The 24,320-nt window shown below is 44.5% G+C and overlaps 1 protein-coding gene across 2 annotated transcripts in view; it reads right to left on the bottom strand.

Moving 5' to 3' along the window:
- MAD1L1 (mitotic arrest deficient 1 like 1) overlaps positions 1 to 24,320 on the bottom strand; it is a 428,013-nt gene that overhangs the window by 202,332 nt on the left and 201,361 nt on the right. For both annotated transcript variants that reach the window (XR_010988348.1, XM_068146670.1), the window contains exon 13: positions 11,641 to 11,697. Coding sequence is in view for 1 of the 2 variants with exons in the window: in XM_068146670.1 (XP_068002771.1) it covers positions 11,641 to 11,697 (57 nt within the window). In the remaining variant the exon portion in view is untranslated. The remainder of the gene's footprint in view (positions 1 to 11,640; positions 11,698 to 24,320) is intronic.

Genomic DNA, 24,320 nt, shown 5'->3' with positions numbered 1-24,320 from the left:
AATCACTACCGAAGGCTCCTCCCATCGGGGAGAGCAGAGCAGCTGGTGTCCACTGAGAGGAGGAAACTCCAGAGTAATTAGCCTTAAATAGCTGACACCTCCTAATCGTTACTCCTGGTTAGAACAGCAAAAGCCTCTTCGGGGAACCTGTCAAGGTGTCAGACCGAATGTGCCACAACCTCATCCAGGGCGGCCGTGGCACTGGTGCAATGGAGTCGTCTGCTCTCCGGAACAGCATCACGCAGGTCGCCTCTTGCATGCAGCTACAGAAACCTTTGCTGGAAGCAAGTCTTCCAGCAGCTGTAATTCACAGGCAAAGCAACCAATAAATCTGCAAAGATGTCATACTTCCTCTGTACAAAGTCTGAATACAGTCTCCTATAAAATATATTCTCAAAGGGTTTCTGGAGCATTCAGTCAACAGTTCTCATTAAGCAGTAGCTGCTAAACCCATCTCTCACTCCTCCCCATCAGTTCTCTTATTGAAAAATCATCACATAATAAGTCAGAGAAGAATCTATGCATTTTGCCTACCACCTAGGAAGATCAAAGAGGAAAGGGAAGAAGAATCTCGCAACCGTTTCTGTTCCTTCATCTCCTAACATAAATACAGTGGAATCAATCTCTGCTTAATATTGTAAGAGAGCAAAGGAGCCTTCACTGAGTGCTGGACTTGAAAACTGAACTTAATCCTCTTGCTCCAGCTCACATGGAACAACCCACAGCCTGTACTTCAACATGCTTTTAAGAAGAGTTCTCGCACTCCCACTGCATCTCCAGCCCAATTTTGCTGTTCACTACAGCTGGGAGCACTGTTTCCTGGCATGTCTCAGCAGAGAGAGGGAGGGTGAGCAGGGGCCAGCAGACCTTAATGCTCAAGGTGCTTTCTGAACTCCCAGAGATGGGAAATATGAGGATGGGGCAAGAATTCCAGCCATGGGAAAGCAGCAGCTCTCTCCACAGAGCCTCCCAGCTGCCTTCAAAAAAGTGTCAGATGCTGGAAAGAGTCTTGTTCTCCAAACCCTTCCCAAAGCACATGATAAGAAGAGCAGATTGAAGGTTTTCTAGCTAAATGACCACTCCTGAGGCTCTCCTGAGACAACAAACAGTGGGCTTTTAATGCATAAGAAATGGGAAATCTCACTCCTCTCGCCAAAAAGGAAAGGTTACAGGGCCCTGCCAAGACTGCTCTGCCCATTTTAGCCTCTCAGGATCATGCCTGCAGTCCCCTTCCCTTGCCAGAACAAAAAGCAAAGAAGCAATTCCCTCTCAAATACCATATGTTCAGTCCTGGTGCCAGAGCAGAAACCTGGCATTTTAACCTTTGGTGAACATGTTCTTGCTGCCACCAACATAAACTCCGAGGTCCAGCTCATAGGGGAAGAAAGGCGTAATAGATGTGTGGTGGATGACATTAGCACTGAACAGAGCATCAACAGGACAGGGCCTGGCAGGAGCTTGGTTTTATACAGCCAGTCTTTAGAGGTTAATGAAATATTCATAAATAAGTTAAAATTCTCCTGACAAGCTAGATCCTGTAGTACAACAAAGAGTTGTCAGCCTCAATTAAGTGATTCCAAAGAGGCAGGGCACTGCCATTCATTATTTACCAAGAGGTCACAGGAAAAATTCTGCTCTATGATCTTTCTTGTCCCTGTGGATAAATTAGGTTTTACAGCTCCTGCTGGAGGACTCCACTGCCCTGATAGAATGGCTGACATAGACCCCAGCCTGCACCACTACTGCCTACCCCCAGCATCCATCAGCCAAAGGCAAAAAGCTCTTCTAAGGGCACTGAGACACAAAAAGATCAAAAGCAAAGCAAATAACGTAGCAAACTGATTAGGCTGTCAGTGCAAGGACTAAGACTGTCTTGAAACTTCATGTTTTTTCAGGCTTTACCTCCCTTTTTGTAGACACAAAGCCAGGCCTGGGCACGAAAACCTTTGATCTGCAGGCACATCCATTGAACCTTCCCTCAGTGCCCCTCTAGGTCCCACAGCTAGAGATCTTCTCATCATCTCTCATGCTCAGGATACACTGTGCCTACAGAATCACATTTCTCAGGTCAGATCTCTCAGGATGGTCCTCTTCTCAAGCAAGAACAACTTCCCAGGACTGTGTAAGCTGGAGAAAATTGGTGTCCATCTTTCTTACAAACCGGAGACGAATTATTACTTTGCCCTATCCTAACACGACTGTTCAACAGACCAAGTCTGCCTTTCCCTCCATGGTCATGCACTGGAAGCACACATTCCCTCTACAGCATCTCCAAGCTGCCTTTTAGGTAAGGCAGGGAAAAGGAGTAGAAATTACTGAACTGCATCCAGGACCTCTCACTCAATTTTCCTCTACTTCTCAAAGTGCTGAACATAGCAGAGAGCCCCTGTACCCTCCTGGAAATATTAGTTCATCTAAATCAAACCACAGGGATCTGAGGTAGTCCATAAACTTCTTACAGACTCTGTGGATGTAGCCTGGAAAATCACAATACCTGTATGCATGTGAATTATACCTTTTGCACCTCAAGGTTGTGGCTGCTATAGTAAGGCTTCTGATAATATCCCTGTCCCACTTCTTTTTTTTTACCAGGTAACTCAGTAAAACTCAGATTTTGGAGTGACAAAAGCAACACTGACAACAGGACCACTCTAGCTGCAGTACAGCAGTGTCCTCCACACAGGAAAACAATCCACTTTCTCCTCTGCTCCACAACTGAAGGGAAAAAAGCACTGCCCCTTTCTGCCTCCCCAGTCTTTCTTCCAGTTATAATGCTACAGTGTGAAGATGGGAGCACACTACCAGCCCTCAGCCTGTTTCCAAGCTGAACAGTGGAGCAGTTGCTCTCATCCTTGCCACCAAGAAGCCACCCGTTGTGTTTGTCAGCAGCACTCAGGTTTCAGGGATACACCTCTAGCATGGAGGCCTCTCCAAATGATGATCTGAGATGATCATTGTTCATGCATCCCATCTCAGAACCTGAATTTATGTCCAAGCTTGGCTCAGACTGTTTTCCTGCAATCCAGCAGTACCTGTCTCACAGAGAGCCCAAAGGAGCAGCAGCAGTAAGGCAGCTCTCCACTTTAGGCAGCAGCGCTTCCTCCTCCTGCATGTCTGTCCTGGTTTGAGGCCAGACAGATCCTCTCTTGCCCCTGAAAGGGGCAAAAGAGTGACACACTCACACAAAGGGATTGCAAAGTGATGGAAAGTTTGAATGGAAAAGCAATTGGTGGTTTACAGAAGCTACAAAACAGAGTGACAAAAGAGTCCCAAAGCATACAGAGTCCCTTCCAGCACACTCAAAGGTCTCCCAGCACTTCCCTTCTCCCCACCTGAGGGTATACCCAAAATCCCCAGGGGTCTTTCTTCCCCTCCCGCTGCTAGGCTACGCTTATGTGGCAGTCCAGGAAGCCCCCAGCCTAAACTGCCACAATGTCCTCCAACTGCATCAGCTGGAATTGCCTTCACTGAGAAAATGAAACAATCCTGTTGAAACCAAACGGTGCTGCCGAGTTCCATAAAACTTTCACGCTAATGGATCCAGCAGCAGGTTCGTTTGTGTAATGGGACTTTTAACCAGAACCTTTATTTCTTTTTAATTTGAAGGGAACGTACTATTTGATCCCAGGTGCCTGGCTAGGTTTTTAAAGCAGAGATAAACCACAAGGACTGACTCACTAAGTCTCTTCTCCTAACCTTATTAAAATAGCATGGAGATATTAACGTGCAGAAGCGTGATGAACTTATCACCTCTCCGGTCTGCAAGCAGTTTGTCAGCAGTCCTCTACCAACAGTCACGTGCAATAGATACTTCTGATGTTGCCATAGTGTTGCAGATGAATTTTCCAGCAGATGCAACACAACCAGCTGAGGCTGTTCATCATTCCCTGTGCTAAGAGAGAGGGGCAAAAAGGAGACACCTGTCTCTCTTCCTCAGAGCTCACTGTATTCTATGCCACGGGGAACAGTAAGGGCAAATTTTAGAGCAGCAGCCACCAAGAAAGAGATCTCAGCTCGGAAAATGAGGAAAGTAACCCTCAGCAGTCCCAACTCTGTCTTCCAAGGTCTACTCTACCTGGAGAGCCAAAGCTCTACAGTAAAAACACAGGAAAAAGGAGAATCCTGCCTCTCTTCCTCAGAGCTCACTGTATTCCATGCCATGGGGAACAGTAAGGGCAAATTTTAGAGCAGCAGCCACCAAGAAAGAGATCTCAGCTAGGAAAATGAGGAAAGTAACTCTCAGCAGTCCCAACTCTGTCTTCCAAGGTCTACTCTACCTGGAGAGCCAAAGCTCTACAGTAAAAACACAGGAAAAAGGAGAATCCTGTCTCTCTTCCTCAGAGCTCACTGTATTCTATGCCACGGGGAACAGTAAGGGCAAATTTTAGAGCAACAGCCACCAAGAAAGAGATCTCAGCTAGGAAAGTGAGGAAAGTAACTCTCATCAGTCCCAACTCTGTCTTCCAAGGTCTACTCTACCTGGAGAGCCAAAGCTCTACAGTAAAAAACACAGGAAAAAGGAGAATCCTGCCTCTCTTCCTCAGAGCTCACTGTATTCTATGCCACGGGGAACAGTAAGGGCAAATTTTAGAGCAGCAGCCACCAAGAAAGAGATCTCAGCTAGGAAAATGAGGAAAGTAACTCTCAGCAGTCCCGACTCTGTCTTCCAAGGTCTATTCTAAATGGAGAGCCAAAGCTCTACAGTAAAAACACAGGGGGAAGAGTTGAAGCAGGGCAGGCGACCCCTGCACACTCACCCCACTCATTCCAGCAAATCACAGTTCTACATTAATAGGACCACACTGACTGAAGAATAATACAAACAACTGTGAAGTACACACAGAACAAACAAGCAACAACAGGCTCTGCTGCAATAAAACTACCCAATAGAGAAACAAAAAGATGTCTCAGGCATTGATCATGAAAACACATTTAAAGCAAACAAAATTCACTGAAGATCTTGGGTGAAAAAAACCCACAAAATGTCCAAACACAATTACTGATAGCACAAAGCAGGGAGGCTTTATCACAGAGGAGCATAAATAGACCAGACAGAAGCAGCAAGCTGGAAACTGAAGGAACAGTAGCAGAATTGCAATGTAACAGTGCAAGTCCCACCATAGCTAGAACCTCTCCTGCAAACCAAGTCTTTGTCAGTCAGGAGCTAGAGAGGAGGACTAAGAGGTGGGTGGTTAACTGACCACAGGATGGACATCAGTGCCATGTGGCAGTGGAAAGAGGTAATGGGAGTCTGAAATGGAAGAGTTGAGCTATATCCAGGATAGAGAGTATGTAGAAGACAATTCTGTAGAAGCCACTACTGGGATGATGTGACTACTCTGGTTGCTCATCTTCAAAGGAGACACAGGGAAATGGGAAGATATTTAAGGAGATATGCAGGATTCACAAGGAGACTGAAGAGCTTGTTTTAAAAGAGGACTGCAAGAGCTTGATTTGTTTAACCTAGACAAATGAAATGCTGGGAGAGAACAATTGTTCTCTATAAATATGTCACAGCATAAATATGAGGGAGAAAGAACAGTCACTGCTCTTTAAGGAGAGCATTAGCACAAGGGGAAAAAAACAACACCACATTAACTGTACATATATTTTCAGTTGGAACTGGGAAGATTTCAGCTGTCAGAGCAGTCCTTCAATGACAGCAATGGCACAAACAACCAAAGCAGTTGCAAGACAAGCTTGGCAAATTTATAAACTGAGGTGTGTATGCTGCAATTGCCTCAGTTACCAAAGGTCTGGATATTACGATCTAAAAGTCCTCCTTTAGTCTTTTGTTACTACATCATTTCATTGCAGATCAGCTTTTGGGTTTGGCTGTTTCTCTATATGCAGATTCATGTTTTTCAATCTGATTTGAGCCCTGGATACTTCCCCTAAAATTGCCTTACTCAAACCATGGCTGTGCTCATGCTGCTGCTTAGCTGAGTGACACGCAGCTCATCTGTCTTGGGTTTGCCAGCCTCACAGAAGGAGCCTGGATAGAACCTGACAAATGGTAAGGAGATTTGCTGTCACCTTGCTAAATCAGTTCCGAAATGATGAAATACACTTTTGATAGATGGAGACTTTCTGCACTGCTTGGTCCTTTCCCTTCCCCTCCCAACCTGTTTCGCTGTTTGTTGCAGCAAAACTTCATTTTTATTTCTAACTACCATGGCTCACTACTCTAATCCCACATTTAATTGTCATCCCATTGCTGATAACAGAGGGAATTTACATTTCCATTAATGAGCACCACTTTCATTCTTATGCTTGGGCTGCTGCATTTCTTGCTTTGTTTAATAACTCTTAAGAAAAATATTAAATGAGCTACACTGGCAAGTTAGCCACAGCAGGTCTTTCTCTACTGAAGTTCACTTCTTTCACATCATCACTTATCACTTGTACAGCAAAAAGGTAACAGAATTTTTATCCCTGCCAGGCATTTGTTAAGTACCCAGAAAGCCTGGAGGTCTGATGCAGCCACTAGAAAGCCCTACAGTAATAATGAAATGTTTTGGGAGCTGTATGGCTCTCCTCTAGTTTATGTGCTGATGCACGCTGCCATTTCCCCAAACTCTTTGCAGTTGTTCCATGTTGCCTTACAGTTCCCAGCTACACCAGGCACAGCATCCTCCAAGTTCCTTTCTTTCTTGTATTCTCCTTTCTCTCTTCATCTCTGCCTCTGGTAACCATCAGTGCAGGTAGTCACTGACATTTAAGTTAGCACTAAATATTATGGTTTCACCAGACTGAATGCAAGATTTGGCTCCTTAACTGTTCATGACTTGCTGCCTTTAAATAAAGGTCTCCTGCTCCTTGCAGACAGTTAACCAACACTTTTTTTTCAAGGCAAGGGGCATTTGTTATTTTCAATTTTAGGTGTCTTTATTTCTTCTGTAAGGACAGTCACTTCATGCCATTCATTTTGTGATGGCTACATCCTTAGAATTCAAATCTTCTTTACCTCCCACTTTGCTAAGCAATTCTTCTGATTCTTACATCCATCCTTTTTTATCTGCTGGAGGGTGAAATATAATTTGTTCCAATGAGCAGTCTAGATTTCAGAGCCCACATGGGCCAAGCTGTCTTTTGAAGACGAAAGCCAAAAGATACCCAGAGCATCTCAGAGTTAGCAAAGTACAGGTGATGCTTTTCAATACCAAGCTGACTTCCCCCAGGGATTAATGAAGAGGGGGGTAGGGGGGGGTGTGAGAAATCTGACATGAATGCCCCCTGCTACAGAACCAGACTGAAAGAAAGTGTAAGATCAGGGATCACAGCAGTTGCTCAGATGGCAAGCTTGAGCCAAACAATTTCTTCCTGTCTATAGAGGGACATGAAAAAGGCAAATGAAAATCAGAAAAACTTAACACATTGCCTGCTTCCCTCCCTCAGGGAGAAGATGGAAAAATAATACAAGAAGCAAGAAAGTATTTTCCACAAATAATATTTTGGTGTGAGTGAAGCTAGCTCTCAGCTGTATGCCAGGAGAGCATTAAACTAACATACCACGAGAAATAAGTTCCTGCGACCACAAAACAGGGAGCCATATGTGTGAGCAATCTCCTGGCACATCTTGGAGATAAAGATATTGAAGCATTAGCCTCAATAAAGAAAGCTTCCAGTGCTGATCAAACTGTTCAGAAGAGTGCACATACATACACAAAAATGGCAGGAAAGAAGTGTGCTTAGGCATTGGAAAAGATATTTCACAACACAAAGTGTTCTTTTAGGGGCTAAAAGAAACACAACAAAGCATGGATCTGTGGGACAGCTAAGTCTCCTAAGTCCTATCAGCCTGGTGACTTCTTGGAAGTCTGGACAAGAACTGTTCCCTTACTATAGATAGGAACACACTCAAACTGTGAATAAAGACAAATAAGTGAGGGAAGGGTGAGAGGGAGAGAACAATTAAAGTTCCATTGTTGTAATTACACAGCACAATGATAAAGGTAATTTTTCTTAAATCAGAAAATAAATTCTGGGTTCAAGTTCCCTGAAGGATATAAAATATGAGAGGATTTTTTTTATGGTTGTAATCACAAACTCATTTCTCCAGCCACTACTGGCCGTGTCTAATTAGGGCAAAGTATGTTAATGATACAGCAGCACAGCCCAGAGACGTCTTCAGTTGCAATATTAATTGCATTTAGGGAAAGAAGCATGAATTGTGCTTATACAAGCTAATTAGTATGGGTTTGCTAATTAATACTGGAAAGTCAGACTGCCTTTGTCTTGTCAACTGCAATTAGCTGAAGATGTTTAAATTTCTTTCTTATTTTTTTTGTTCTTCCAGTAGTAAGCTCACTCCAGCTGACAAGCAATGAAGTCGCTAACTGCATGGCAGTTAGTGCAGCAGGTCCGTCCCACTTTCTCCCAGCAACACCTCATGCCCTGGTCTAGCTCAGCACTGCCTCTAGCACATGCCACCCTTTGTCTCATATTATCCCCACAGACACAATTCCATGGCTTCTCTTCTCCCAGGAGGGAATGGAATGGAATGGAATGGAATGGAATGGAATGGAATGGAATGGAATGGAATGGAATGGAATGGAATGGAATGGAATGGAATGGAATGGAATGGAATGGAATGGAATGGACCAGGTTGGAAGAGACCTTCAAGATCATCACATCTAACCCATCAACCAATCCAACCCACCTAAACAACTAAACCATGGCACCAAGCACCCCATCAAGTCTTCTCCTGAACACCTCCAGTGATGGTGACTCCACCACCTCCCCAGGCAGCCCATTCCAATGGGCAATCACTCTCTCTGTATAGAACCTCTTCCTAACATCCAACCTAAACCTCTCCTGGCGCAGCCTGAGACTGTGTCCTCTTGTTCTGGTGCTGGCTGCCTGGGAGAAGAGACCAACCCCCACCTGTCTACAACCTCCTTTCAGATACTGCCTCACTGAGACCATGATCCCACCAGATTTATCCCACAAGTCTTTTCCTTCTCAGTATCACTGTGTAAAGAATGAAACAGTTACAAGGGCATCTAAGCTGCTCCACATCACATACAAAAGCCCCTACCAAACTCATCAGTGAGATGCAGTCAGCTAGTTCATTAGCCCCAGAGCACATGGCTTCATTTCCAGCAATCTGGGGAAGGTGGCAAAGCCATTAACACTCTTCAGGGTGGCAGTAAAGATGTCACCTCCACAGAGGTTTATCCCAGAAGCAGCCCAAAGACCTATCAGACTGTACGATAGCACCTGTCAGGTGTTTATTCCATCTCACCTAGGACCATAAGCCTGTTTGCAGAGTGGCTGATGAAAAGCAATATCCACATCTGTCAGCACCAGAGCAGGATGAGCCCCTCTGCACCCCCTGAGCCACGAAGGCTTAACATCAAACAAACAAGCAGTGGCTCATGGGGGAACAGGGGGGAGAGGGATGAAAAGGAAGGCGAGATGCCAGGAATCCAAATAAAGCAAACAATTGCTGAAGTGTCAACTTTAAGACAGTCTGAAAAGAAGGCCATCCAGGTGAGACTCTGATCTGGAGAGGGAGGAGGGGAAAAAAAAACATGCAAATTGTTGGATGGCAAGGAGGAAAGTGGGACTGCTGGTACAAGTGTTGGAACTCTTGGGCAGGCAGCTATCGGAAGAGCCCCATCCACATGGGACAGACCTCTGTACCCCTCGTAGAAGACACAAGTGACATCCTTCTCTACCAGGGATGGAGGAGAACCATCTACCTCCAGTGATGAAAAGATGGACTATACTGTCACATCTCTCCTCAGAAGGGAGAAGGGAAAAACAATCTCTCTTCCTCTGTATGAATCAATTTTCTCACAGAGAACACAATTCCAAATGCCGAACAAAACCCACACCTCACAATCTGCAGTCCATCGTCTGAAGCACTACAGAATGCAGCCTATTCATGTGAGATTGATGTAAGCTTTCCTGGAAGATCACAAGACTTGCAGTTTTCCACTGAGCAACCCTTGGGAATAGGCACTGAACACTGACTGCTGCTTTATCCTCTGCTGATGGATGATGCACAACACCAATTAATGCTTAAACACCGCAAGTTCCACTTTCTCCAGCTCTTTGCTAGCCTGTTTAATACACCAAACTTTTGAAGGCAAACAAATAGCTCAAAACCCCAGGCTTAACGAGCCAAAACAGACAAAAAAAAACTTTGAAAGTGTTTAAAAAATCCACACAGCAACATTTAAACCATAACAGCAAACTTATCCTCTGATACGTCCAGTGAGCACAATGCAAAATTGATTGTATAGGATTTCAAGCTGTAACAAGGCAGCCTGTAATGAGATCAGATGGCAAATAGGATTAATTCAGTTTTCTTTGGAAATACCAGCTCTGACCTGCATCACCAGAGAAACTGGCTGAGCATACAAAATTGTTTGCCCTCAATGTAAGACCACCCCAGAATGGGAATCAATTAACACTCTCATTACAGAAAATCTGATGTTGAAACAGCATGGAGCACAAATTAAGGAAGAAAGGAAACCAGCAGACGTGTGGCAGCCTGTTAATAGCACAGCAGAGTTCTGCCCTTCACAGTATCACAGGATCACAGCACGTTAGAGGCTGGAACAGACCTCCAGAGATTATGGGGTCCAACCCCGCTGCCAAAGCAGGGTCACTCAGGGTAGTCTGCACAGGAATGCATCCAGACATGTGTCCAGAGAAGGAGACTCCACAAACTCTCTGGGCAGCCTGTTCCAGGGCTCACTGTAAAGAAGTTTCTCCTCGTGTTGAGGTGAAATCTTCTATGTTCAAGCTGGCACCTGCTGTGTCTTGTCTTATTATTGCACACCACTGAAAAGAGATTGGTCCCCTCAGAGCTTAGCACAAGCCTGAAACCTCTAATGCTGGCACTGCTGTTTGTGATTTGGGTTTTAGAGCAGAAGTTGAGTTAGCACCTCTTTACTAGTCAGTGATACATGCCTGGTTTTTCATTAGTAACAAAATTAACCTAGTGTAAAACATATCTAAAGAGTGAGTCTCTACACTTGGATGCTGCTCTGGTCTGTGGTTTTTTTGGTGACTAGAAAACATTGCAGGAATTCCCCAACTTGCCTATAAGCAAAAAAAAGCAGTTCACAAAACAGCTTAGTGCTGGTATCTCATTTGTTCCCAATTATGAAGAAGCATCGACAATGGTCATGAAACTGCACATAAACCTCCCTGCTGCCTGCTTTTGTGGCCTCTGTTATTTTTGGTCCTTGAGGGAACTGCCAATAAAACAGACAAACCCAGCAGAAAATTAACAGATATTACAGAGAAAGACAGCTTGTGGTAATTCTGTTGCATCTTATCTGCTCGTCCTTTGTGCACTTGAGACAGAATCAAAAGCCTCCAAAGAAAGGAATTAATTCAGTATGAAATTAAATGCTTGCTTCTGATCTGGAACTGCTAACAAAGAGAAAGGGTATTTCCAAAACCAGGAAGAGAGGCCACTAGATCTCACCCAATGCTTGCTCCAGGTGAATACAGAGACAGAGGGTGCCAAGACTAGCAATGACACAAACTTTTACAAGCTTTATATTTGCCATTCCTTTCTGAATATTTGGAGCTGATCCATGATTTAAGTGAACTCAACTCTGCATATGGTGCTGCTCTGTAAAACAATTAAAAGGAAACCAAAAGAGGAACACTTACCATCTCTGCTCGTTGCTTGTGATTCCCCACTTCTTCCAGAACTTGGGACAGCTGAGCCTTCAAGACAAAACAGGTAGAAAATGAAGTCTAGGACATACTTGGGGCTGTTTAGTAAGGCTGCACTCCTCCCTCCCAACCAAAACAAACAAACAAGCCAAAAAGAAAGGACATGATTTTCACATCATTGAAAAGGAATTACAAGCTTTGCTCTACTTATATCCTCCCAGCATCCCATTCTCTGAGCCAATCCTGTCCCAAAGAGCCTGCAGTCTACATACACAAGAAAGCAGAGGTTTATTGCTGAGTGGAAATCCACTGGATTAGCTGTCCCAAATTTCAGTCCCATTGTCCAGAGAACTGTGCCTCCTCTCCACTTCTTTGGGAGGAACACAAAGCATTTTCTGAGAGGAAATTTGAAATGTAAAGAATCTCAACCCAGAGTGGAATCATCTTCTGTTATCCCTGCATAACGTGGGGAGAAATGGGAACCTGACTCAGAGGAGGAGCTTTCAGAGAGGTTTCATGGAAAAGGCTTTAAAACAAAATGGGTATTCTGGAGATGGTTAAGAGAAGCCCCACACATGACTTGAGTGCTAGTACTTCCCACCTTTTATTTCACGACACTTTGCTAGCCTGCTCTCAGCCTTACTCTGGTAAGCAGAAAGCCTAAAAATGAGTCACAACTAATGACAGAGAGGCTAATTGAAACAATGCACACAAAAAAGTCAGGAACTAAGAAAAAAGTAGTTTCCTACAAACTAAATCACATAATCTTAAGCAGACAGTCATTAAAACCCTCTGCAGTCCCTCTAGCAATCTCTCACCAAACATGAAATGGGTCTTTTGAGTCCTACATCTAAACCACAGACAAACAGCAAGCAGTTTGTTACAGGGAAAAGGCAAACATTCAGCTTTGAAGGGTAACTGCACTGAAACACCAGCAAACAAAAGAAAACAAAACAAAACAAAATACAGTCTTAGGATTTGGCACAGCAGAAGTTCAATTCTGCAACCAACCAAACAAACAGTTTGAGACTTCCCTGGCCCCAGACCTCTGGAAACTGCAGAAGTTACAGCCTTAGTTACAGCCTCTTGCTGTGCAGGGCCTGGGCTGATCTGACTTTATTTAAGGAACAGACACCCAAATAAGATGAAAAAGGTTTTTATAGAAGCCTGGGACCTGGCACAGGGAAATGAAACACACTCATTAAACACGGCAGGAGATGCCAGCCCCAACCAAACACCGAGCGCCTGTACATGGCAGCGAGAGGGGAAAAACGAACTCATCACCAAGTCTGATGCTGAAACATCAGGAAGCTACAAATGTGCAGACACCTTGGAAAGACTTTCCTCCCCACTACTACTGAATCAGGTGGAATTACAGCAGCAGGCTGGAACCAAGGAAAAGTCACATGGAGAAGAACCAGAAAATGCCCTCAGAGCTGTTATTTATGAGACGCCAGCATCACCTTGCTTTGCACCCCAAGAACAAAGGAATGTTTTTGATCAAAACCAAGCACAACTTTTCTGTTCATTTATTAGCCTCACCTGTACAAAGATGGCCTGTAGATGGGACCTACTGCTCTATTCTAAACTAGATGTGAAGATCCATTAAGAATTACATATTTGCTTGCAGTAGCTAACATCACTGAATTTGGGGGTCTCTGTTCAGCCCCTGCTAGCACAGACTTCTATGCAATCACAGACTGGAAAAGGCCAGCTCAATCCCCTGCCCAGAGCAGGGTCATGTGTTTGAAGATCCTAAGGGCTCTTGGTCAGTGAGCTTCTGAGTATCTCCAAGGAGATGAACTCCAAAACCTTTCTGAGCAACCTGTGCCAAGTTTTGGTCACCACCACAGTGATAATATTTCTCTTTCTAATATCAAGACAACAGTGTCCTAGAATCCTGTTTAACTAGATGGATATAAAAGCATTTTTAAGTACAAGACCTTGACACAATTCAGGGAGGAAAGAAAAAGATGGAAAAGGCTCTGACACATCTGACTTCAGGAAAAAAACTTCTAGATGGGAAAGGAATAATACAAAGGGATGGGGGAAATTGTAAATACAAGTAGGAAATATTCCATACACATAATATGGCTTGGGGAAAAGAAACAAAGACAAACCACTCAAGCTGCTATCCCATCAGAGACCTAGAGGCAAACCTGGGCAGCAAGTTCAAACAGCAGCATTGTAACAGCAGATCAATATGATTTGGAGAAGCAATTAAATATTAATTCAATCACAGAGAGGATTTTCTTCATTGCACTTATTTCTAGGCAGCTCATCTCGAAGGCAAAGAGTAGCTAACTAGTGGGAATTCAGAGACCAGCAACTAAACTGACTAGATTGCTGGAAGAAATGATTTATGAAGATTAAAAGATTTTAAACCGTCTGGTTTGACTACAGCTCTCACAGAAGAGCAAAAGGGACATATTTAATGCACTGTGAGATGTTACAGTGATACAGCTGGAAAAAAAAAGGAGGCTTTCCCAGCACAGCTGACACTGCCTAATGTGTTCACAGGCTGGAGCAGGGACCCCCTAGACTTCCCCACTTCTCTGCCCATGACCATGCACACCAGCATCTGTGGGAGCACAAGACCAAGCCCAAACTTTTGGTGGGAGCCCCTGTGCCTCCTCTTGCCTGGCTGTGAAACAGATGATGTGAATGCTTTATCACATCCAGTTTGTAAACATTAGCCCTACCCCAGACTTTTTATTAGCTTAAATCAAATATTGAACCTAGCTCAGCTGTTAGAGGACAGCTGCTTGCAAAGTGATTCACTGCCATATTCCTTCTAGGCCACAAGAAAATACAACCTAATCACCAAGCAGCATGACAGATGCACACATTTTTAATTATGAAGAAGAAATTAGGCTTTGAACTTATCCCCACATCTCACTTAATCAGAGTGCTTTGCAGGAGCTGCCAGCCACCACTGCCCTGGACCAGGGCCTGCCAGCATGCTAAGCCCCTGCACCCAGCACCAAGCTGTTACCAGGAAAGAAACAGTGGAGAAACACATGCTTTCTGGGAATTCACCTGTTCAGGACTGAGCTGTTGGATTTCTCAGAACAATCATCTCTGGTCACCTGCAGCTACCAAAAGCATGAGCAATGAATCTGAGGCATTCAGAGTGGTTAGGAAGGAGACAGCACACAGAGTCCTTGACCCTGGCACCAGCAGGCATGTGAGGGCTACCTGCAGTAGCTGTTGGAGCAGTTTGCCAGTCCCATCTCAGACCTTCACACTGGGAAGGGCAATGTCCTGCTTACAGCTAGTTCAGGTCCATTTTAGAATCAAATCAAATCAAATTGAACTGAATAGGATAGGATAGGATAGGATAGGATAGGATAGGATAGGATAGGATAGGATAGGATAGGATAGGATAGGATAGGATAGGATAGGATAGGATAGGATAGGATAGGATAGGATAGGACAGGACAGGACAGGACAGGACAGGACAGGACAGACCAGACCAGACCAGACCAGGTTGGAAAAGACCCTTGAGATCATCAAGTCCAACCCATCATCCAACTCCATCTAATCAACTAAACCATGGCACCAAGCACCCCATGCAGTCTCTTCCTAAACACCTCCAGTGATGGTGACTCCACCACCTCCCTGGGCAGCCCATTCCAACGGTCAATCTCTCTTGCTGGGAAGAACTCCTTCCTAACATCCAGCCTAAACCTCCCCTGGCGCAGCCTGAGACTGTGTCCTCTTGTTAGAGGCTTTTTGACTGATCACATTCCCCCCAGGGGGAATCTCAGGAACCTCTCAGTGGGACTCATTTGTGTGCTGAATTTTCAGCCCATGCATCAGAGTTAACTTAAAGGTCCAGGGAAATTCTCATTACTTAATACACATGTTAAATTCCCATGGATCACTGAGCTCAAGCATTAAGAAATCTGATAAGCAAACAGATATTAAGAATCAGATTTACAAACACACATAAGGTCCAATTTCCCCACTGAAGTAAGCACAACCAGGTAAAGGAAAATCAAACAGCAGAGCATGGGGGAGGGAGGGAAATCCCCTCAAGTATTCAGTCAATTACGTTAAGCCTTCAAAAAACGGGTTTGTCAATTCACAACATTAATCTTACATGACAACACAGTCTAATCTACTGTCAATGCTAGTGTCATTCTCAAAAGAGAGTGGCAGGAAGGGAAAGATAACCTGCGCTCTGGCCTCGCTGGGATACTGCAGCTCAGGGCTGAAAGAGGAGCAGGAATGGTTTCCAAGGAGAGGAACCGATTCGGCTCCCAAAGAGACGTTTCTGAATTGTTTAGCTTGCTTCCCTGCATCAAAAATTCCTCTTCTACACCTTCCAGAAGTCAGCCTTCACTGACAGCGCTGGAGGAGGAAGATTTAATGAATGAAACTAAAGCAATCTGGTGGTTACGAGGCAGGTGTTAACAGCGACTGCATCACCAGCCCCACAACTCTTCTCTGGGGGCTGAACGTGAGCTGACCGCCCTGACTGAGAGGGAGGGAAGTGGCTCAAATGTGAGAATGGCTTCTAGGAAAATATTAGCTACTCAATCTCTAATGAACAGTCTTCCCCTGCACAACAATACCCTCCGCTCTACAAGCAATTAGCAAATCGAAGCGCTCTCTTTGTGGGCCTGCATTAATTTACTCCTCGATGTTGGACATTAAATAGCTCACAGGTACAGCACAGGAGGAGCAGCAGCCAAAGCCATAAAATTAAAGCTTGCTTCAAAGAGTTAGGGAAGCAGAATTATGCATGCTGCACACAGGGAATAAATCAAAACAGCCTTCATTTGGAAACATCATTTCAGTCTTATGCTTTCATCAAAAAACATGATTACCTTAACAGTCACATTAATACAATGGAGGCACTTTACAAGGGAGAGAAACAAGCAGCACATTCTCTACCTCAAATTGAGAAGAGCAATTTTTATTCTTCTTCATTAGGGTGAAATACCTGTGAGCAGACATAGCTGCCTGTTCTGGAGTTGTGCCTTCCCAGCTGTAAATCCTACCTGCGGGGTCCCAGAAGGAAGGCCACTTGTTGGGAGAACAGCACCACCCCACAGGAGGAGAGAATGAGGAGGAGGAGGTGCAGCCTGGCAGAGCTGTACCTCAGCTGCAAGAGGTGGCATTTGTACAGCACAAGGAAGCCCAAGACACTCTCAGCAGTATTTTATATGCAACAATTGTATGCAAATTCAAGTCAAGCGTGATGATTGGCAAATTTAGGTATAATGTTAATTAATAGCTACCTCAAATTAATTAAATTCTGAGATAAATTCTTGCCTCTTCCCTTTGAGAAAGTTAAGAAACAATTTAAATTTACAAGGATGTATCAGCCACCCATCAGAGCAATGTGGAATCTTGTATGTTCTAACATGCCAAATCATTTCAGCTTCCTTGTGCTGGTTCTCCACCATTCCCTGGGTAATTTCACAGCAGATGATGCTTCTTGGCTTAAGGTACATGGCCTTAATGGGTGGTTGAAGTGTGATGTGACCTCTAATGGTCCAAGCCAGCATATCTTATCTGATACCATAAACTAGGGAAGAAGGGGGGGAAAAAAAGGACAACATTGACATTTTCTATCAGGAGACACACAGGAAAACAGGATGCATCAAAGCTGTAGCTTTCAGTTTAGGAAGGATGTTGACTTGCTGAACAAGTCCAGAGAAGGGCAACAAAGTTGTTTAGGGGTTTGGAACACAAGCCTTATGAGGAGAGGCTGAGGGAGCTGGGGTTGCTTAGCCTGGAGAAGAGGAGACTCAGGGGTGACCTTACTGCTCTCTACAACTACCTGAAGGGAGGTTGTAGATAGGTGGGGGTTGGTCTCTTCTCCCAGGCAACCAGCACCAGAACATGATCTCAGGCTGCACCAGGGGAGGTTTAGGCTGGATGTTAGGAAGAAATTCTTCACAGAGAGAGTGACTGCCCATTGGAACGGGCTGCCCAGGGAGGTGGTGGAGTCACCATCATTGGAGGTGTTCAGGAGGAGACTTGATGTGGTGCTTGGTGCCATGGGTTAGTTGTTTGGGTGGGTTGGATTGGTTGATGGGTTGGACGCGATGATCTTGAAGGTCTCTTCCAACCTGGTTTATTCTATTCTACTATGATTTGAAATACAGAAGGAAACCCAAAACCATGGCTGCACTCCCAGGACAGTTCTGGTAATGAAAGCACTGATTGTAACACTTAGAATTCAATCAAATCCAAACCAATACAGCTCTATGCTGCACACTGATGAGTTACACGGAACAACAGAGAAATACCATGAGAACACTTTGAAGGGAAGGTTGCAGTCAGTAATTATCTCACAGACAAAGTTATTTTTATAAGATTCTGGCTTGTAGGGAAAACAGGAGGAAAACTTTTGATTTCACAGAAGCCACAGACAGCTTACTTCTGGGGGTGGCAGAGGCTGAGACAGAGACAGAAGTAACTCATCAGACACTTGCAGTTAGGCTTCAGTTTATTTGCATACTGTGATCCCGCATTTTAAAATATTGTGAGAAGTGAAATGAAATTTTCATTAGTGTTCAATCTGAAATCTCCCCCATGGGATTCAGCTTTCAGCAGTTAATGCATGCATTTGCCTGTTTATACTTCCAATTTATCCACTTCTATCACGCTAGCCACCGCCTTCTGCCTCCAGTCCATTAGCGCGCCACTACTGCAGGCTGGTAGCAGCACAGGATTGTTTCAGGATCTCTGAAGTGCACTACAAAAATTACACTGGGATAAATGGTCATTTCTAATTGCAAATACTTTGAGGCCCCTGCAGATGAAATTGCTGATCTTTCTGAAAATTGGCATCAGTTGAGATCACAATCAGGAGGAAAGTTTAGTACCAGGCGCTGCTAAGTCATTTCCTTGCTGCTTTACAGATTCAATTTTGCTGCTCTCAAGAAAGTTTTCCTCGTTGCAAAAGCAAATGCACATCCAAATAAACTCCGGTGCTGTGGATCAAAAGCCTCACTTTATCTTACAGCAGCTGGACTGGAGGGGGCAGAGGGTTTGGTCTGAAGCAAAGGGGGAAAGGAAAATTTACCCAATGACTTCTGAATGAATTTCAGAAGTGTGCATACAGTGAAGCAACACTCACTCTGACTAGCAGAAAAGCTGCAATGGGCAGAACAGAGACCATTGCTCACTGACATAATTTATATTAGGGGCATATGCATCAGAAGCCTGTGTCCCAGGCCACAGCTGACATGGTTTTCCCTGGGATTTACTCCTTAACTTTGTCCCAAGCAAGCACAGGAAAGACAGGAAACTAGAATGCCTGCAAGCATGATGTCCCACATCTCTAGGGACTCATTCTCCTGGGCAGCTGAGGGCTAGGGCCTCGTGGGACTGAAGGCTACAGCTTTGTGCAGAGTACTGAAGGGTGTTTTTCATCCAAAAAAAAAGCAAGAGCTGCTCCTCCTTCCACAGTCAGTTTTGCACTGGGCTTGATGTGCAGCAGGGAAATGCCGCCCCCAAGTGAGAGACAAAAAGCAGCTGGCTACCAAAACCAGGGATGAAACAAGCAAAGGTTCCTGGGTGCTAAACAACAAAAGGAAAATGATACTGCAAATAGGAAAACTGCTGGAGCCATTGTTATAATGACTGAAGATACAGGGAAAACATCTGCAAGATGTGGGCTCCTGTCAACACACTCTCAAGATTTACTGGACAAAGAGCTAATAACTAAGCCTTCCTCTTGGCTCTTAATCCTCAAGGACAGACCAATCTCTCCTCTTCTAAGAGACACACTTGGTAACATCAAGAATTCTTGACAGTATGCTCATTATCGTGAAATTACCCCAAACCCCCACTGGTTAGGTCATGAAAAAGGGGTGTATATAAAGTCACTGGAAAAACTGATAGGAGGAAGATAAGATTTCAGGCAGACATTGCCTGCATCCTTATTCCTGGCAACTCTCTTGACCTAGCTTAAAACAAGCTGCACAGTTCTGCAGCAGAGACCTGGCTTTTGTTCCCACCCTGCTTCTCAACTGCTGGGAGATCCAGGGCAAAGTACTAAACTCTGAAATTCCCTTTCTCTCTCTCTCTCTCTCTCATGTAAAGATAATACTCACTCTGTAAAACCATTCAAAAGTTTTTGACTGAAGGTAATCTCTGAGCACAAGGTACCACTATTGACACAAAATGCACCTGATGGGCCACACCACTTGGGCAGTAAGCAGATTAAGCATCATATTAAGAACAGAACTTGAGCACCTCCACATTCAGAAGTGGTGGTAACTTTGTCCCCCTGATCTTCTAAGCAAAGGTGACCCTCACAACTGCAATAAAATGTAGAACTTGGAGAAAGACTCTCAACTTCTCAAAATCTATTCCATTTACACTGCCTGCATAATCTCCCAGGCAGATGTTGTGATGTAAGGGACACAGTACCAAAGCAAACTGGGAGATGGGAAAATGCAGAGCATTATATTCAGGAAAGGATGAGTCCCTGGAGATGGGACAGTCCCTGGAGATGGGACAGTCCCCCTATGCCAGACTGAAACACTTACAAAGGAAGCTGGTAGGTGCAGGTAGGTAGGAAAATAAGGGGCTCAGGTACTACCAAATCTTTCAGGTGACAAAAAAGCACCAGATTTGCAAAAACATCTCAGAACAAAAGTAAGCATTTGTTGATTTACTCTGAGCTGCAGCTGTGGTTGAGGCTGAGGCCAGACTGAGAGTGCCTCCCCTCTCCTTGTTTTCCCTGATGTTTTCAATCCACACCTTGCTAAGACAGAGCACAGAGACCAAAAGATTGTCACGGCTCTGCTGGGAATAATACACTTCTGTGGTAGGTCTCCTCCTCTCCATCCTAATCAAATGGTGCTGCAGCCCCTGGGGAGAGACTACTGTGCCAAACAAAAATATGTGAGGTTGCAGCTGCTTCCTCAACAGCAAAGGGCAGCCTGACTGATGAAACTCTGCCAAGCCAACTGCTTCGAGCATTATGCAGCTGGCCAGTCCAGCATCTCCCGGACACACACGAGCGACTGCCGGATGCTGATGGACTCTCCAAAGGAGTCATTCCCCATCACTGCGACACCCATCAGAGCAGCCTCTGCTACTAATATTCTCCTTGTGGGCTCAGAAATATTCCTACCTCAGAAAAGCAGCTGAGTGTGCAGTCACAGCAGGAGTCCCTTCTCTTTTGCTGCTCCCCTAGCACAATTTTAACCCAACAGCAGAAAAAGATAACCTGGCATAAAATCTGTCTGTTGAGGGATGACCACAAATCTCATGCCAGGAGTAAAATAGATTATTAATATATCAGTGCAACTAGAAAATAGTAGAAGAGCATCAGCTCATTCCACAGGGAGACAGCCAAAGGGAAAAGAATACAAATCATTTGGAGGGCACTAAAGAGAATTAATTTTGCTGCGCTGATCAAATCTCTAAAGTTGAAATGAAGGAATACCTGCACCAGATTCTGAAATGAATGTAGTGCCTGGGGGAATCTGGTTATTCCTCACTATTTAGGTGATCTGAAAACCTCTCCTATAAGCAGTTCTGGGGTCCAATAAGCAAAATGTTTGGGTTTTTTTTCAGATTGCATTAACCCTACTTGAACTGGGGAGCAGCAGAAGACACAGTAACTAATGGGAACAGAATCTCTTGCTATTAGATGCAAGCAGAAATTTGGCAAGGGAGAAGCAAATGTTAGTGCATTGGCTTAATTTTGTGGCAAAACCTTAACTTCAGAAAAATGTATTTATACTTTTTTTTTCTCCTTTAGATTATCAGTAGAATGAGTCCAGGCTCCAAAACCCCTGTCTTGATAAAAGCCAACTTGAGCACTCACCAAACCCAGAAAGAGGGAATCTCAAAAACTAAAAGTGGTGGCAATGTGATGCCCTGTGACTCCACCAAATTGTCAAGTTTCCTCCTACTCCTTTCTAGCAGTTTTTGCAGTACCTCCTCCCTGGATAGAGGTTCTCTCCCTGTCAGTTGCCTCCAACTAGGTTTGATAGCTGGAGGGGAAGGAACAACATTTAGTTGATGAAGTCTGTAAATGAGCCAACAAAAATGTTCACTCTTATCCATTCATCAGAAGAAAAAATGGTGGAATTACATCTCTACCTAAAAAAGCCCTTCTAATTTCAGCCCAATGAGTCAGCACTGCTGCATCTCATCACTGAGAATGATTCATTGTCACTGCACTTCTCAAAGTCAAGAATGAGGGTACTCACCCCAGTTCACCATCATCTCCTAACTGCTCTGGATCCAGGCACTGTGCTTGCACACAGTGCTGTTATAATGATTTATGTGAGTGTGTCACTTCTAATTTAAAGGTATAAAAAGCTATAGTCAGCCTACCAACCATAAAGCAACATTTTCTTTACAGTGGACTGACAGTTGACTATCTGGGAAATATTCATGCTTGCCAAAAAGGAGGGGTCTCAACACCCCTGTAGCCTAAGGGTGGTGATGCCTCTGAAGACATGAGTGATGGCCATTATCTTTGGAGAATACATCAGTGCTTGTTTAGGAATTAAGAAAAGCTTTTCAGGGGAGTTAGAATCTGAATAGAAATTCAGACAAAAGCAGTAAGGATAGAAAGCCTTTGCCCCAGATGGAGGCCAGGGTGCGGAAGAGGGTTTTGTGCATGGATCAGACCCCAGCCAGAAGATCTGCAGCTGGATGAAATAAAGAATAATGGAAGCTAAGCAGCAGTAGAGCTGAACTTTTCAAGCATGTGTCTTAATATCACAGACATTTTCTACCCTTTCTAAGGCTACTAACAACTCATACTGACCTGAGCATCCCTGAGTAGTCAGTGGCAGTACTCTAAGCTGCCTAAGGCCATTTGGTAGCTGGTGATGTGTGGTGATAGTTCAGGAAAGATGTCTTTAATGACATGTGTGTCCCTAACTATATCTCACTGTTATCCCCACAAACAGTCCTAACAGGAGCCCTCAAGAATGTCAGCACATTTCCCAGTGCAACTATGGTGAGACTGCCAGCAAATGCCATTGGGAAAGTGAAGATCCATGTTTAATTAAACTCTTTTTTTTTTACCCTTCTGGGTTAATTTTAATCTAGTTTGGTTTCTTGTCCTGGTTCTCTGTGCTACGAAGCAAGGTTGCGCTAGCTCAAATAAAGGTCAAGGAGGTGATTAAGGCAGCACCACCCTTGGCTTGTGAAATTATTGCCAGCATGTTTTTGGCACCCTGCAGAATGGTGGGTGAAGGGCCTAAGCCTCTGAGGGTCTCCAACAAATTTCAGACACTCTTGGAAGTTGCTAGGTAACAACACTCACCCCCACCCCCAGACAAGATTGTGCAACGTTTGCTCTGACAAAGCAACGCTTGGATTGCCCTTGCTTCCACCCTGGAAATGCTTCTGCTGAGGACCAATCTCCTCTGCTGCCAGAGTATTTCCAGTCTGGGTGTGTAGTTGGATTTTGCTCACTAAAGCAAACATTACATTTTAAACATAGCTATTATAATTAGCAGAAGCTCATTGCTCAATTCCCCTTCCAGACAGGGATTTCCAAATGTCACAGTGTGCTTAGCACAGCTGATCTGAGCCGACAGCTGCTCTAAATGTGACTGGTCTAGGAGGGTCCAGAGCAAGGAACCAAGTCCTGTCATAGTGGGTGATATGAAAAAACAAATAGGGTAACTGTCCTCCTTCATCATCACCTTCATTTTCTCATACTAACTGTAAAGCACTGTGAGCAAGGCAAGTTTAACAGACTCTCCTCTTTGATGCAGAAGGTATATTCACAGTCGAGACCAAGCAGGAATTTCTCTTGGAAGTTCATACCTGCTCTGTAGGTCTGCCCTTGTGGATGATTCTGCCTCATCCTGGTTGTCCTGCTAGGGTGTCATGGCATACAGCCCAAAGACCAGTTAGGAGGGGGGAAAAAAGCAGCTACTGGCTGCTACAACCATTTTGCAGAGGTTCTGGCAAATGCAGAGACTCAGTTTAAAACAGCATTTGCCTTCTACATCTGTTTGGGAAAAGCAAAACCAGCCTTCACCCTGTGAGTAACACAGACCACTAAAACAAAATTGCAAAGTCTCTTTTCCCAATGCACAACTACCCACAACACAGAGCTCCTACCCTTGGGGAAGAATGCCAGCACTGACACTTCCAGGTAATGCACAAACCAGTGGTTTCCAGCCTCCTTGCAGACAAGCCTCACTTCGAGAGCCCTGGCAATGCTCCACATCTCAGCATGTCCCATGGAGCTAGCAAAAGTCCAGATGAGTTTATTAATGTAGATCTCATGGAACATCTCACCTGTGATGTACTTCTGCCTTATCCACAACTCCTGCCTCACTGCTTGGAATATGCCAGTATAAACTTCCCCCACCTTCCCTGTGCCACATGATGGACAGCAGATGATTATCACCAACTGCTCAACAAAAGGAGAAACCAAGTGCAAAGGCCATCTGTCCTTTGCAAGGCCACAGAGGCAGTCACAGTGTACAGCAACACTATTGTGCCAGGGGAGGTTTAGGTTGGATACCAGGAAAAATTTCTTCCCTGAAAGGGTTGTCCATCCCTAGAAGAGGCTGCCCAGGGGAAGGGCAGAGTCCCCATCCTTGGAGGGGTTTAACAGCCAGGTAGATGTCATGCTGAGGGAAATGGACAGGACAGAGAATGGAATGGAATGGAATGGAATGGAATGGAATGGAATGGAATGGAATGGAATGGAATGG

This window comes from Melanerpes formicivorus, unplaced genomic scaffold (assembly GCF_026170545.1).
Source record: "Melanerpes formicivorus ecotype bairdi unplaced genomic scaffold, bMelFor1.0.p_v2 SCAF_14, whole genome shotgun sequence".
In the NCBI taxonomy this organism is placed as follows: domain Eukaryota; kingdom Metazoa; phylum Chordata; class Aves; order Piciformes; family Picidae; genus Melanerpes; species Melanerpes formicivorus.
Note: the sequence above shows the minus strand (reverse complement) of the source record. Positions and strands in the feature narration are given on the sequence as shown.